Source organism: Dicentrarchus labrax, unplaced genomic scaffold (assembly GCF_905237075.1).
Source record: "Dicentrarchus labrax unplaced genomic scaffold, dlabrax2021, whole genome shotgun sequence".
Taxonomy (NCBI): domain Eukaryota; kingdom Metazoa; phylum Chordata; class Actinopteri; family Moronidae; genus Dicentrarchus; species Dicentrarchus labrax.
This window is the reverse complement of record NW_026136713.1, coordinates 17,886,901-17,903,583: the sequence shown is the minus strand read 5'-3', so window position 1 is coordinate 17,903,583 and position 16,683 is coordinate 17,886,901. Positions and strand designations below refer to the sequence as shown.

General features: G+C 37.9%; 3 protein-coding genes across 4 annotated transcripts; all 3 read left to right on the top strand.

Annotated features, from left to right (window-relative positions):
- Positions 1-990: 990 nt before the first annotated feature.
- On the top strand, positions 991-8,393 carry LOC127374109 (apolipoprotein L1). Of its 2 annotated transcripts, none has more exons than XM_051419093.1 (12): positions 991-1,276; positions 1,866-1,949; positions 2,111-2,166; positions 3,164-3,292; positions 4,204-4,294; positions 4,590-4,684; positions 4,806-4,889; positions 5,183-5,244; positions 5,898-5,978; positions 6,130-6,184; positions 6,295-6,483; positions 6,993-8,393. In XM_051419093.1, the coding sequence occupies exons 4-12, from the start codon at positions 3,179-3,181 to the stop codon at positions 7,803-7,805; spliced, it is 1,584 nt and encodes a 527-aa protein (XP_051275053.1). In that variant the 5' UTR covers positions 991-1,276; positions 1,866-1,949; positions 2,111-2,166; positions 3,164-3,178; the 3' UTR covers positions 7,806-8,393. The 2 variants fall into 2 exon arrangements, with proteins under 2 accessions (XP_051275053.1, XP_051275052.1); XM_051419092.1 differs by having other exon boundaries at positions 2,082-2,166.
- Positions 8,240-12,336, top strand: LOC127375129 (apolipoprotein L3-like). Its single transcript, XM_051420963.1, has 7 exons — positions 8,240-8,255; positions 8,532-8,551; positions 10,172-10,233; positions 10,328-10,414; positions 10,633-10,687; positions 11,233-11,421; positions 11,557-12,336. Exons 1-7 carry the CDS (start codon positions 8,240-8,242, stop codon positions 12,334-12,336), a joined length of 1,209 nt encoding a protein of 402 aa, XP_051276923.1.
- Positions 12,337-13,900: 1,564 nt separating this feature from the next.
- On the top strand, positions 13,901-16,376 carry smim19 (small integral membrane protein 19). The gene is made up of 3 exons (XM_051418982.1): positions 13,901-14,214; positions 15,052-15,176; positions 15,794-16,376. Exons 1-3 carry the CDS (start codon positions 14,081-14,083, stop codon positions 15,850-15,852), a joined length of 318 nt encoding a protein of 105 aa, XP_051274942.1. The 5' UTR covers positions 13,901-14,080; the 3' UTR covers positions 15,853-16,376.
- Positions 16,377-16,683: the final 307 nt, after the last annotated feature.

Here is a 16,683-nt window from a genome sequence, read left to right as displayed (position 1 = left end):
GTCTTCCTGTCTGCCTTCCTCTATGTATTCCTCCCTGTCTTCCTCACTGTATTCCTCCCTGTCTTCCTCCCTATCCTCCTCAGTATCTTCCTCACTGTCCTCCCTATTTTCGTCAGTATCTTCCTTACTGTCTTCCTCTATGTCTTCCTCACTGTCTTCCTCACTGTCTTCCTCTACGTCTTCCTTATTGTCCTCACTGTCCTCCTCTTTGTTTTCCTCTATCTCTTCCTCACTGAACTCCTCTCTGTCTTCCTCACTGTCCTCCTTCCTGTCTTCCTCTCTTTGAGGCACGGCCTGTACCGGCCCCATCAGAGACTCTTCACTTCTTCCCAGCATGCTCAGGACCTTTATTTCCAGCTCATCTTTATCTCGGAGCAAACTTTTCTTTTCCGCGTCCCAGATTTTGGCTTTTGCATCCATTTCCCGGGCGATGGTGTCCCTCTCCTTCTGGACATCGTTGAGCTGCTGGTAGAAGGACACGTTTTGTTGGAAGAGCACCTCATTGTGCTTCATGAGCGTGTCCAGGTGTGCTTCTAATTTTTGATTCACAGCACGGAGACTCTCATACGCATCAAGGGACACTGTGAGCCGGGAGGAAAGCATGTTTGTCTTCAATCAGTAGGCCTATGCTACTATAATAACTGTCGCTGTTGGTTGGGTTTGTGTGCTCTTTTGTAAAATGACTTGTAGCGAAAGTTAAAGTTGTTCTCTGCCACAGAACGCCCCATGGAACCTAATGTGTGCGTCATCACATTCCAAACGTCAACGATCAGAGGGAATCGAACGTGACGTAACGTTCGAATTGCAGCCGCGGGTCGCCCTACGTCAAATCAGCCTCACGGTGAAATCACTGCGCATGCGCCAAAGATTTCTGCATTTCAAACAATCACAATCCAAATCTCAAATATCCACAAAAAGTAGTCAGACTTTTTAAAAGTGCTTTTATTTATATTTTCATTCTACTCAGGTCCTTTATAAAGTAGAAATGCTTGCACATGTGCAGTTATCCACTCTAGTTACCCATAACCACAATGTACAAATGCAGTCTAATTGAACCTATAATATTCTGACGTGTGTAGTAGAAAATGGAGATAATTTTACACGAGTAGGCTACAATGAGACAAAGTACATAACAAGTGTGTTGCTATGTCAAGGAACCGAAAGGAGGGAGACGCCCTGACCGGGACGCTTTCGCTTTCAATCCCGCACTCACCTGGCGCGGACATCACCATCAGGACACCTTTCCGCCCACCTGGAGACCAACAGTTACGCATAAGTGAGTTTAATAGTCTCATGAAGTTGCTTTTTCTTTTTCTGGCGTGAAAGCAATGCGCTTCCGTAGTTTTGACCTTTTGAGATGGAAGTGTGCCAGATACTTCTGTTGATTACTCATTCATGAATGATTAACCTTCTTCCGTCTCAGGCCTCAGTACACATCCCTGTACAGCAGGTGCAAAAAGAAAATGTGAATTTAATTCATCAATCCACAATTATTTTTATTTTCTTAATTGTATCATTTCTTTGTGTGTGTGTGTGTGTGTGAATTGAAAAAAACATATATAAACTAATAAAAGTAAACTGAACTGAAAACTGAACTAAAATAGAGAATTAACTGTAACACTGAATTAGAGCAAGTGAACGTACTCTAAAACTAAACCTGTAATGAAGATATAAGTAACAGTAATTCTGGTACTCAGTCATAATCAATCCCAAATAAAATCGTAGCTCTCTTCTATTGGTGGAAAAGGTTGAAAAACAAGATATATCTCTGCTTTCTCTTACCCTGCATAGGCCTACTTATCTAGTCGGCTGCCACATGTCATTTGGTTTGCAAGTCTGTAAATTGTGAATTTTCTTCATCACAGGTGAAGCATATGAAACTGCTTTAAAATCTTTCACTTATCTTTCCTCACCTTGTGGTCCACATCATGTGAACAGCAGCAGCTCAGGTGAGAATAATGATGGTTACTACTTTACTTTTATTACTTTACTACATTTAGAAACTGAACACTCATACATACCTTTTCATTGCAACACATACCTTTCACTACAGTGTACCATACAAACTGTATCCGTTTCAGATTAAAAGCTCTCTGTGGTTTCTGTGGAGGCCTTTCTTATTGTAGCACACAGAGGAGAAGATAAGGGGACCTTGACTTCGTCCTTGTAAGTACACACAGGGTAATGCTGGCTATATTAGAACCAGCAGTGCTTCTTGTAATACTCTTTCTTTCTTGTTTTTATGTTTCTGGGACTTTATTTACTTTAGAGTTCAACTATACTATCAAATAGTTTAAACTATTTAAACCAGCATGAATATTAGTTTTTTTGTTGTGGCTATCAAATAACAAATTACAGATAATTCATTTATTTGATACTTTGGTGCTCATGGTTTCCATTTTACATATATATATATATATATATATATATTACTGTGGAGAATTGAACCAATCTAACGATGTGTGTGCTTACTGGCTGGCAGAAATGCTCTTTGTGTGGACACCACACATTATATTATATTACATTATATTATATTATCACTATGTCAGTGATGGTGGTGAAAACTCAGCTGTGGGTAAATAAGGGTTCAATGTTTAAAACCCCCAGCTGAGAACTGTTAGTGCTTTATCCAACCAAGATTAATTCTGACTTGATGCTTTTCTAGTTATCCTACTGTTTTACATTAAACATTTTCTCTAAAATGATTAGGCCAAAAACAATCCAAAGTTGTGAAACTCTTTATTGATCCCACACTGGGGAAATTCACTTGTTGTAGCAGCTGATGAGAAAAAAAGAAAACAAAGAAAATAGAAGAAATGCAAGATATCACGAAAAAGCAAACTACAAACAAACTATGTACAGTATGGTCATATAGATGTGATTCAAAGTTAAATTATAATATTGCACAGGTTACAGAGAGAAGTAGTGGCATATTGTAGAAATAAATAATAAATAATTACACCGGACATTTTATATGATTACTATTTCGGCCTCTTAAGAAGGTTTTCCTTGCCACTGTTGCCAAGTGCTTGCTCAGGGTGGTTATTGTTGGGTCTATAAGGAGTACAGTCCAGACCTGCTCTATTTGAAAAGTCTCCTTCTATTATGATTTGACACAAATAAAACTGAATTGTGTGTGTTGGTTTATGTTGTGTGCCATTAGGTGATTACAACGAAGATGGGTAAAGAACAGAGCACCCTTCAGCAGAAGGGCTACACTATTGAAAAGGAAACAGAAAACTGGGTTACAGCCACGAAGGACGGTGACAGATTTTTCATAAGAACGATGAAGGTAAGTGCTGAGCACATTTTCAACTTAACTTCACACTAAACAGAGTATGCCAAGGATTTCTCCCAATTAATACATTTAGTTGGAAAAAGTAATAATATAAACATCTGTGAAAAGAAAGGGTTATAAACTGATATAATGCTTCTTCCTCGTCTGAGCTTTAATTAATTGCATGCAGTTGTTGTTGTTGGTGGAGTACAGAGCCATTTGTAAATCTGTACCCTCGGATTCATAATCTGTATTTTAATATATGTATAGCAGAATTGGAGTCAGCAAGTGGTGTTAATCTGGAGGTGTATGTTCAGTGTAGTGTGTTAGAATATATATAGACAAATACAAACTGTATCCATTTCATATTAAAAGCTCTCTGTGGTTTCTGTGGAGGCCATTCTTATTGTAGCACACAGAGGAGAAGATAAGGGGACCTTGACTCCGTCCTTGTTGTTCTCTGGACTTTCTGTTTTTCCAAGTACACACAGGATAATGCTGGCTATATTAGAACCAGCAGTGCTTCTTGTAATACACTTTCTTTCTTGTTTTTATGTTGACTGGGACTTTATTTACTTCAACTATACTATCAAATAGTTAAAACTATTATTTAAACCAGCATGAATATTACTTGTTAATGTGCCTATCAAATAACATCAATGAACTGAACGATTAAACTGTGCAGAATTGAACCGATCTAACGATGTGTGTGCTGACTGGCTGGCAGAAATGCTCTTTGTGTTGACACCACTCATTATATTATATTATATTATATTATATTATAACTCTGTCATTGTTATCATGGTGAAAAGTCTGCTGTCTGTAAATAAGGGTTCATTGTTGACTACTACAGGCACACAGCTTTGACCTGTTAGGTGCAGGTGCCTCTTCCAGACCATTCGTACACAGTGCTATTTTTTTAACAGATTTCCCCAAATGCAGCATTAATCTCAGAGATGGAAACTCTCAATTCAATAACCCATCCTCATGTTACGAGCACCAACAATTCTTTTAAAGGTAAGTCGTCAAAAATGTGCAACAAATGTAATAGTCTTAATAGTTGCAAAATATAATATTATTGTACATGTAATGAAGTTATGATACTAAAGGTAGAGTATTAAACCAGTGATTGTTTTGAGGTGTATGAATGGAGGTTCTTGGAGCCAGTCAACAAACATCACAGGTCCATTTGCTACATTGACGAGAGATAGTCTCCTTAAACTGAACGGACTTTTGGAAATACAGCTATCAATAGTGAGAGATGACTCCATTGAACATGCTACCAGTGACTATTTTCCCTTTTGTCATTAAGATGAAGATCATGACGTGTACTACCTAGTGGCGGAGCACTGTCACAGTGGGAGTCTTGCAGAAAAGGTCAAAGGGACGAGTCTTGATGAGTCTCAGGTATTCATGCAAAAGATATTCCATCTCTACACTTTTGTCCTAAGCAATTCAAAATAAGTGCATCAATAAAAGATCTTAGTAAATGTTTATTTATGTTGATGTTTATGTTTATGTTTTCTAGATACTGAGCTGGATTGTTGAGATCTGTATGGCACTGCGAACCATTCATGAAAACGACTTGTTTCACAAAAATCTGACACCACAGGTACAGCAAATCAGTGTGTACATCAAAAAAATACAAAATATGTAGCCTCTAAATAAATAAATTGTAACGTTAATAGTAATATAAATAAATCAAAACACAACTAATAACATATATCTCTGACTCTGTTGCACTTACATACACTTAAACACCTCTATTATTCCCAGTGTAAATCAAACAGCAGGTAACTGTGACCCCTGAAATGTAATAACCCCCATATGAATGAATGAACTTTCCAGAAACATCAGTAGTTACTTTACTGACAAAGTAACAGTTTGACCGTTTCTTCTTTTTAGAACATATTCTTCACAGAATTTGGAACTCTGCGCTTGGGTGGATTTGGGAAACTCAAGGGAAAGTACTGTATAACTCCTATTTTAATTACAAACATATAAAGTGTATATATACTGTACATTTTTGGGTGTCGAGCTTCCAATACATACACATATAATACATTACATAATAATAATGTAAATAATATTTATTATTTAAATGCACTTAAGTTGTATTTAAACCTTTTTTTTACATAATAAAATTATATGTGTCAAGACTGTATTAAATTTTTTTAAAAGGAAAAAACACTCAAACACAAAAATATGCATGTAATGTCATCGACCCACATAGTGAGGGGGGGTCTGACTGATTGTTTCATTACATGACAGTTTTGTGACACTGTGTGCCTTTTGTTCTGAAAACAATAAAAATATGTTATGTAAAAAAACATAGACTGGAAAACCTGTAAGCCAATCCTTTAACTCCTTAGTAAGTGGAACATATTTCAGTCAGGACCACGTTTGTCAAAAGAAAACTTTATTTCCAAATGCAGAATGTTATATTCGGTGGTGTGGCTCTGTTCTTGGACCTCACTGCCCTTCCATGTGCACACAAAGCTTAAGACAAGGAGAGCAGCAGTAAAGACCCCACTGGGTACAGAACAGAGCTAGCATCAATACTGTATGCATATATATAGCATACTGTATGCATATATAAATCTGCTTGTTGTTTACACAGCATTGTAAGTTCTGCAGGAGGGGAAGCAGTTAATTATCTGGCACCAGAGGTCTTCTCAAGTGCAACATATGACGCTAAAAGGTAAAAAGCTTCATACCAGAATATAAAAATGTACATCTTCCAGTCCAATGTTTGTTATTTTTATTGAGACTGTCCCTTGTATTCACATTTGTTTTTCTACTTCAGTGTGCAGTATAGCAGAAAAACTTAAATCATCTCTCTCATTTTGTAGTGACATTTGGTCGGTGGGATGCATACTCTACGAGCTCTGTACTCAGAAATTAGCGGTAAGTTTCCCAGAGATGATCATGTCATAAAAAATGATAAATTGATATGATAAAATAAATGACAAACATGAAACAAAATTATGTCAAGTGTTTTCTAAATTCTTCTTCAGTTCTCTGCAGAGACCACAGTCGATCTCAACCCCAGAATTATTTCTGGTCCTGTCCCTCGTCTCCAAGACACGTGGTCATCTGAGTTTCAGGAACTCTTTAGTGACATTTTGCAGAGAGACCCTGACTCAAGACCTACAACCTATGAGATTTTGGGGCGTCCCATTGTTTTACAATGTCTCTTAAAAAAGGTTTGACACTTATTAATAATAACATCAGTAATTGTCCTCACTATCACAGATCCCAACCTTCTTCCCCAACTATTACAAAAATCCTGCAGAATAGGCATGTAGCCTCGTATATTAGCAGGCAAAAAAAGGAAACTGTAATCCATAATAGTGACAGAAAAAAAGAAAAGAAAGTGTACACTGAGCAGAGGACATATTTATCATACTAAAAATCTTGGTTTCCATTTTCTTTTCTACGGTTACACTGTTTGTTGTTTTATACACGAATACACGTCATCTTATTTGTATTTCTCTCTCTCTTCTTGTCTTTATTTGTATATTTGAAAATGTGGTAATCCAAGATAAACAGAAAGTAATCAAGTTACCTTACTTTAGTATTGTGATACTTGAATTAGGTTATTGACTTTTTAACAGGTAACAGGTGTATCAGATTGCATATAAGTTACCCTCCCAGCCCTGGATAGTAGTTGTATGTTTCTGTATCTCTGACACTGACTATGTCTTTTCCATAGAGTGAAACAACTGTAGAGAACCTTCAGATTCAGTTGGGCAAGCTGAGAGCTGTGGCCGACAGTTTGGAAAGTGTGCACCAGGGCGCCACCATCGGCAGTCTGGCAGGAGGAGTGATCGGAGCAGCAGGAGGGATTACCTCCATCGTGGGTCTTGTTCTGGCTCCCTTCACTTTGGGAACTTCACTTATTGTCACTGGTGTGGGAATCGGGGTGGGTGTTGCTGGTGGGATCACTGCCGGTGCCTCAAATATCACAAACATGGTCAACCAGGCCTCTGATCGCAAAGCTGTTCAAAGCATCATCAAAGAGTTTGATGAGAAAATGAAGGCAGTGGCCCTCTGGCTGCAGGAGATCAGCTACAGTTTGGAGGCAATCTCCAGACGTTACTCAGGTGATGTGCCTAGTGATGAGGACAGCAGTTTCAATCAAGAAAACTTTGCAAAGCTTGGCGCAAGGATAGGAAAGGGCTTAGGAGGCGTTAGTGAACTGTTTCGTCTACTTAGAGTAGCAAACGTTGGCAAAATCGCAGCACAAGCATCCAGGGCAGTACGAGTGGCAGAGGTAGCCACTGGTGCACTTTCTGCTTTATTTGTGGCAGCAGATATCTTCTTTATTGCCATGGATGCTAAAGAGATTCACCACATTAGGCAGACAACAGCAGATGGTCAAACACAATCTGAGATCATGAAATTCGTCCATTCCATCAGGCAGACTGCAGACGAGTTGCAGAAAGGTTTGGATGAGATCAAAAACCTCATTCAAATCATCCCCTCTCTTGAGGATGAGAGAGAGTTGGAATGGGAATGTATTTAAAGTTGTGTTGCTTCTGGGTCGTACATGTGTTTTATAAGATTTAGAGGGGAATATCCAAAGAAAAGTATTGTTAATCTATATTAATACAATAATACATGTGTTTGTGACAGTACTACTTGAAGAAATGCTGAATATTTATTGTGTTTAGAGTAAAAACAGCACCAACTCATGATGATAATAATGGTTATTAAGAAAGGACATTTAGGAGGATCTATATATTCCCTCCTAAGCTTCCTATTGGAAAATGACGTGCAATCAGCTGATTCCCTTCAATTGCATCCAATGGGCAAATGTCATTCAGGGCACCGTATTTAAGCTGCTTTAGCCTGCCTACCTTTGCTCCCTCCTCTGCAAGCCCAATGCAACCCACCCCCACCCCAGCTCTTCCTTTTATGCTGTATCTGATTTAATCAATGTAATTTATGTTGCCATTGATGCTAGCTCTGTTCTGTACCCAGTGGGGTCTTTGCTGCTGCTCTCCTTGTCTTAAGCTTTGTGTGCACATGGAAGGGCAGTGAGGTCCAAGAACAGAGCCACACCACCAAATATAACATTCTGCATTTGGAAATAAAGTTTTCTTTTGACAAACGTGGTCCTGACTGAAATATGTTCCACTTACTAAGGAGTTAAAGGATTGGCTTACAGGTTTTCCAGTCTATGTTTTTATACATAACATATTTTTATTGTTTTCAGAACAAAAGGCAGACCTCATCCTCATGTTATGAGCACAAATAATTCTTTTAAAGGTAAGCCCTCAAAAATTCTTCCGAAACATAATTGTGCCATAATATTAAAAAAAAAGTAATGAAGTTACGATGTTAAGAGTATTAAAGCATTGATTGTTTTGTAAATAATTATTTTAGATTTCGTTTGCAAATGGTGCAAATCTGACAGGATAGAAGGAATCACACAGGTATTTAGAGTCAGTCAACACATATCAATTCCATTTGCTGCATTTACGAGACCTAATCTGCAGATCTCCATAAACTGAATGTGTTTTTGAAAAATAAATGTGTCATATGTTTAAATATTTCATTTAAAACACACTCTGATTTTGTTATGCAGCTAACTTAAACGTGACAAAATACAAAAAGGGCCACTTGGTCCACAGTGATCTGACACCACAGGTACAGCAGATAGCTTTGTGAGCCACATATGGAGGTGTGGTATTAGATCACAGCCACACAACTTGATAAAAAAAACTTCTGTGTAGGATGCATTTAAGGAATTGGAAGATCCTCCATGATGGCGGAGGGGGAAGATTTTTATGTCGCAGGAGGAAAGAGGAAGCATAAGTTAGCGTAATGAAGAGCACCGATGTTGCATCAGAGACAAAGTAAAATAGACCATAAAGCAGGATATGCTTTAGGACGGTGCTACCTTGTGATTGACAGCTCATTCTCAGTGAGTCCGTCCAGCTCAACGCACTACACTCAGATTAAACTGTCAAAGTGGACAGTCTCGATCAAATATGAATCAAGATTATGTTACTGTATTGCCTATTTCTCACTTAAAAGCTTTTCAAAACACATATTTTAATGTACTGTTTATCTGTGATACAAGAACGTGTGTGACCAGGAAAGTCCCCATTGTTTCCTACTATGAGCAAGTTGAAAACTAAGCAGAGCCAATGAGAGCCACTTAACACACAGTGCATCACCTCTGCCGGCCCCGACTCTATGGCGACAACCATAACCATTTAAAACCGTACTCCACAAACCAATAGGTGACATCACAATATAGGTTATAGGTTAAATTAAGTGTCTGGAGTGTCAGTCACCTTATGTCCCACAAGCGTGTGCCTCTGCTACTCTCAACATGAATGTAAAGGAAATAGACTCAATAACAGTTAAGAACACCAGATCAGATCATAGACATGGACAAAATATTTGGTCCGTCAAAATAACACCACTCTACGTCTTCTGACCCCTTCATGTCAGACAGTCCATGGGCAATTAAAAATATTGTAGAGTCTGCCTTGTACTCATTCCCACTGACAGGACTGATCTATTTGTGGACGATCTGCCATTCAGATCTGTGTTTGGACAGCCTCTTTATGGGCGGACTTGAGCCGGAGCTTTTAATCAACATTTATTGGTATTTCATGTCTTGATGAACTCAAGACTTCATCCTCTCCCTGTGGTACGCAAACTCACCTTATTATAACAACTTCATTGTGAAGACAGCAATCGCCTGCCACACCACCTCTGTTCTTTCCCGTGTAAACTACGCTGTAACTAGGCAGGGCTGCTGTTATGAATAGAGAAATGTTTACCCCTGACGTGAACTATAACCCCTACATTTTGGAATTAAATGTCCAGAAGAAATAAAAACAAACTTACCGTTTGACCTTTTCTTCTTTTCAGAACATATTCTTCACAGAATTTGGAACTCTGCGCTTGGACAGATTTGTGAAAACCAAGGAAAAGTACTGTATAACTCCTTTAATTACAAATATAGTGTAAAGTATGTGAGGAATATACTGTATGCATAGATAAATGTTGTATTTCTTGTTTACACAGCAACACTAATGTGAATACTGCAGGAGGTGAAGCAGTTAACTATCTGGCACCAGAGGTCTTTGGAGGTGCAACGTGTGATGCTAAAAGGTAAAAAGCTTCATCTTCAATGTTTGTTAAGTTCTTTTACTTCACATTTAGATGCCAAAATGTCTAACAAACCTATCTACTTGTTTTGACATGTTTCTGCCCCTTAGTGGCAAAAAAAAAAATTAATGCATCTTCATGTGACGCTTCACTTTACTAGTACCTTTTCCTTTTTCTTCTGTACTACTACTAATAATATCAATACTTTCTTCATTTTGTAGTGACACTTGGTCAGTGGGATGCATACTCTATGAGCTCTGTACTCAGGAATTAGCGGTAAGTTACTCAGAGATGTGCATGTCATCAAAAATTAGTCATAAAAAAATGTATGAGAATAGAAATAAGACAACAGCTGAAATTGATAATAAAAACTTGCCTCTAATGTGGCGAACTTGGCTACACTACATATTATCTTTTTTTGTAAAACTCAAAATGGTAATGTCATGCTTATCACAGATCATTAGGACAACATTCAATATTCTGTAACTCTAATGGGGATAAAAAAACAAAAAAACTGAAAGACTTTTTAATTGATTAATCTGTGTTATAAATATAACATCAAATCTGATCTTGACAAAGGCCAATATTTGAACTAAATCTTGATTCTGACCCAACTGAAAGAAAAGAGAGTGTCTACTATGATCACATTATGTTTTACGGTAGTGTGATGCACTTGTAGTAAGTAATTGGTCATACGCACACCAGACTTGGGATTACTTTCCCTAATGTTTGTGATGAGTAATTGCAATGACATTACTTTTATATTATTTAATGATGATTATAATTATATCAAGTGGTTTCTAACAATAATTCTTCTTCAGTTCTCTGCAGAGACCACAGTCAAACTCATTGCCAGAATTATTTCTGGTCCTGTCCCTCGTCTCCAAGACAAGTGGTCATCTGAGTTTCAGGAACTCTTTAGTGACATTTTGCAGAGAGACCCTGACTCAAGACCTACAACCTGTGAGATTTTGGGGCGTCCCATTGTTTTACAATGTCTCCTAAAAAAGGTTTGACACTTTACAGAAATAAAAAAATTCTTTATCACAGATTCAAATCTTTCCCCAACTATGATCCTACAGAATAGGCACTTAGCGTAATATAGTAGTTGTATGTTTCTGACACTGACTATGTCTTTTGCATAGAGTAAAACAACTGCAGAGCACCTTCAGACTCAGTTGAGCAAGCTGAGAGCTGTGGCCGACAGTTTGGAAAGTGTGCACCAGGGCACCACCATCGGCAGTCTGACAGGAGGAGTGATCGGAGCAGCAGGAGGGATTACCTCCATCGTGGGTCTTGTTCTGGCTCCCTTCACTTTGGGAACTTCACTTATTGTCACTGGTGTGGGAATTGGGGTGGGTGTTGCTGGTGGGGTCACTGCTGGTGCCTCAAATATCACAAACATTGTCAATGAGGCCTCTGATCGCAAAGCTGTTCAAAGCATCATCAAAGAGTTTGATGAGAAAATGAAGGCAGTGGCCCTCTGGCTGCAGGAGATCAGCGACGGTTTAGAGGCAATCTCCAGAGGTTACTCAGGTGATGTGCCTACTGATGAGGACGGCAGTTTCAATCAAGAAAACTTTGCAAAGATTGGCACAAGGATAGGAAAGGGCTTAGGAGGCGTTAGTGAACTGTGTCGACTACTTCGAGTGGTAAACGTTGGCAAAATCGTAGCACAAGCATCCAGGACAGTACGAGTGGCAGAGGTAGCCACTGGTGCACTTTCTGCTTTATTTGTGGCAGCAGATATCTTCTTTATTGCCATGGATGCTAAAGAGATTCACCACATTAGGAAGAAAAAGGCAGATGGTAAAATACGCTCTGAGATCATGAAATTCGTCCATTCCATCAGGCAGACTGCAGACGAGTTGCAGGGCGGTTTGGATGAGATCAAAAAACTCATTCAAATCATTCCCTCTCTTTAGGATGAGAGAGAGTTAGAATGGGAATGAATTTAAAGTTATGTCTTGCTTCTGGGTCACTAAGGTGACATGAATACATGTGTTTTATAAGATTTAGAGGGGAATATCCAAAGAAAAGTATCAATAATCTTCAAGTGGGTTTATTTAATGTAACTTTCCAAAACAGAATGCCTCTATATACCATATCAGTTAATCATAACAGGCTTAAATTTGCATTTTTGTACTATTAACTATTTCCTCCATAGTTATAGTACTTAATTTACTTCTCTGAATCTACCTCTAAAGTGATTATCACGACTTACTATTTTGTGTGATTACATCTTGTTTTTAACTTTGATTGGATTGTCAATAATAATTGTATTTGTGATAGTACTCCTTGAAGAAATGCTGAATATTTATTTTAGTAGAGTTGTATTGTATTGGACATTTTCTTATTCAACTTTAATAAATTCTGCACCACAAATTTAGTATATAGATTTTTCTGGTAGTTGTGTAGTTGTGTACAATGTACAGTACAATCTGACAGGTTACATATTAATTTAATGTAAATTAGACAGTCACAAATAATGACTTGTTTTGATCTGATTGTAGCTCTGTGGTTGCTGGCAATTTGAACATAGAGTTGATTATTTTCTGTTTTCTTTTCATTATTTTGTACATTAATGTAATGCACAGTAAAAGCCCCTTTGTGTAGGGTTGAAAAAAATCTCAATTTGATGAGTTATAGTTGTGCACATGGCTGTACCCACAAATCTGACCGATGGATCCTGGACTTTTTTCCCAGTTTTTACCAGTATGGCCTCAAGAAAGAAATTTTGAAAGTAGATTTTTGATCATATACATTCTGCAAACATGTATTCTTATGAGTTATTTTCCAAGCTCAATTTCATCTTGGTAAATCTAGATAATTGTGTATAGACTTGCTGGTCGTCTCCTCAGTTAAAGTCGCTATAACCATATAAGTGCATTTATAATACATGTGATTATTCTATATATCCATACTGATGAAAATAAAGCAAGTTATAACACAGATTTCCGATCATATTACTTTTGTCTAGGTGTTTCTGTGACTCTGTGATTCAGTGCTGTTATCTCATAGCAGGGAGGGCTTAAGTTTAAATCTGTCTGGCTGGAGCCTTTAGTCAAAGTTTCCCCTGTGACTGTGTGGGTTTTCTCTGGTTTCTTCACATCATTTAAAATAAGATGTTCTTTTATTGATCCCCCGTAGGAGAAATTCCAGTTTTAACAGACATGCAGATTATGTTAAATGGAAAACGTCCATAGCTGCATGCAGAGGTGTTATTAAATAAAATAAATAAATCATTATTAGGTATAAGAATTGACCTCACTATTCTTACCTTACCTAAAATATGACAAAAATCCTGCAAATAGCCTCATATATTATTTGTATATTATTATAATATTATTATCCTGATCAACTGGAACTTTTACATCTATTTATTTTTGTATAAAAGTTACATAATAAGGCTTTAAACAGACTATTTATAAATGTTTCATGAGATTAAATGTTTGCCTGCAGGGGGGGGGCAACAGCGCCCTCTGGAGCGTGCGAGCTACCCAGAAACAGTAGCAGAAGAAGAAGAAGGCGGAAGCTGTGTCGCAGTGTTGTTTACATTGTTGAGTCGGTCGCTGGTAAACCGGAGCTAAAGAAAGCGGATTTAGTGGGATTTCTTTCTGTAAAATCACACATTTCTCAGCACAGTTTGGCAGCGGGCGTCGTGTTTCAATGGGTGCTCACGGGGTTTTGGGGAACGAGCCCGAATCTATCGATTATTCGGTGCACGAAGCCTGGAACGAGGCCACTAATGTCTACCTGCTGGTTATCCTGGTCAGCTTCGGCCTGCTGATGTACGCCAGAAAGTAAGCTCCGTTTGAACCCTTCACTCTGTCCCAAAGCTCATCATTGATGTGCTATAAGCGTTTGGTTCAGTTACAGTTATCCCTTTAACGTCCTCTCTAAAAATATAAAAAAGTTACGCCATACTCCATTCAAGAAATTCACATTTTAGTATTTACATGGTTTTATGGTTGTGTGCGCACTTTTTGTGGAATTATTTCATTAATAAAACTATTTTTTAGGGTCTTCTGGACAATTCGGCGTATATATATATAATACTCCAAACGTAATGTAATTTAATTATTAGTGTAATCTACTGTCAGAAATTGGGACAATCATTTTTTGCACATTATTAAACTGTACATTTGATCTTTTATATCTATATATATATCTATAGATATATATATATATCTATAGATATATATATATATGTATATGTATGTGTATATATATATATATTGTTCTTAATATATGTTGTTTGTATACCTGGAGTTTGTAACAGAAATAATTTCCCCCTGGGATTATTAAAGTATTTCTGATTCTGAAATAAATGATGATATTCTTTATCTCGATAGAGTTCAGTTCAAAGGGGCTTTATTGGCCAAAGCAAGTGTAAAATATATTAATGTAGAGATTAGTAAGAAGAAAAATACTTATAATAAAGAATAAATTAAATTAAAGGTACACTTAGTAGCCCTGTCTCCTTCTCCTAGGATTATTTTTAATCTGGGTGGTGATTTAGAGATTTAAACTATCTAAATGAGTTTAAATTGTTTAAATAAATATTCCTTATGTTATCAAATGTTTTACATTGCACTGTCTCTCTTTAACATCTCTCTCTTTGTCCACTTTTAATTTAGAAACAAGAGGAAGATCATGCGCATCTTCACTCTGCCCCCCCCGCCGGCAGCCACCCCGGAGCCCAACTTCTACGACAGCCTGCAGAAGGTCCGCCTGAGACAGCAGCTGGAGATGTACTCGCTGGGTGAGCATCAGTGGAGCTCTGGGCTGGTTTTACTGGATTGCACTGACACTCAACTGGAGAGATAATGGGGCAGATTTCCAATGTGATCAACTTGGGGTCAGCAGGGGGCCACAGAATGGTTGATAATAGGGTATATATATATGTATATGTATATCTTGGGTATAGTTTTCCAAATTTGGAGACATTTTTTTAAATTACCACAACATAAAGTCTAGTTTCACACATTCATATTAAGGCTTATAGTCCATAATGTATCGTTCATCCTTTCTTACTGTAGAGAAAAGAGATATAATAAGTAGTTAACAGGCATTGAACACCTCATAACTAGGTATGTATGAACTGTTTTATTATCTCTGCATATTAAAACAGTGAAATTAAGCCACACTTTGGACCATTTCTTCCTTGCTGTCATTAGAGTTTGAGTTCGACGTCATTGTTGTACCATTGCAGCTGTCAGAAAAACATGCTGGCTTGATTTCTTGATTATCTGTCATCCCTACTCATAGCTGGCAAACGCTTCTTATGTTTTAGTTTCAGTCTAACTAGGCGCCTGTGTTTCTTGTCATCTTTCGGGCTAATCTTGAGTTAAACTGTCTTCTGTTCTTCTTGTGTTTTAGCCAGAAAGTTTGAGCAGCAGCAGGGCCAGACGGACAGTGTGCAGCTGTCCATGGAATGAGAGCCGCAGGGGAACTCGAACCTTTCTGTCAGAGCAAACACTCCTGCGTCTTCAAGCACTCTGCACACACGGATAGGAAAGGACTCGGATTGGCTGTCGTGATCAGAGATCGTTCAGAGGCCGCTAACTCCTCTCCTGGTTGTTTCTGTTTGGCTCCTCCGATGAGGAGCGTCTTCATTCACCTTCGGTTGTCTCTTCTTCGTCTGTTATGCTTGGAGTAGGTGTCGCCGGATGGAGGGAGAAGCCAAGGGCAAAAGGGGGGGAATGTGGCATCGAGCAGTGAGTCTTCCTCCGCTTCGAGGAATGATAAACATGTAACTGCAGCAGATGTCCTTGAGATACTTTTTGTAAGGCGTGAGATTGAAGTCCACCATGAAGAATTTTTTTTTTTTGCACGTACAACAAATGTCCTTTAAATGTAACATAGTTTCTAGTTTCGTTTGTATTTTTACTCGTTTTTAAATGTTTTCTGGGTAGTAAAATCTAAATTCTTGTATGTGAAAATAAAGACACATTAACTGAAAGCAACTGGAAATGTTTTAATTATGAGACCTGAGTTAATTTAATAATGATGACGCTTCATTTCTCTCTGTGGCACAACTTCAAAAAATTAATCCAACTAGCCAGATGAAATAACCCCTCCCTTCAACCATCATTTCATCCAGCGCCACCAACTGGTCAGAATTTACTTCACTGGGATGTTTGAATTTCATTGTGCAGGATGTCATGTGCACAGTTTGACACTAGAGGGCAGTTTTCACATTCATTTGCTGAAGTAGGAAAGTTTCTCTGTGCTCACCTTAAATGTCAAACTTTAGAAATTAAAAGTAA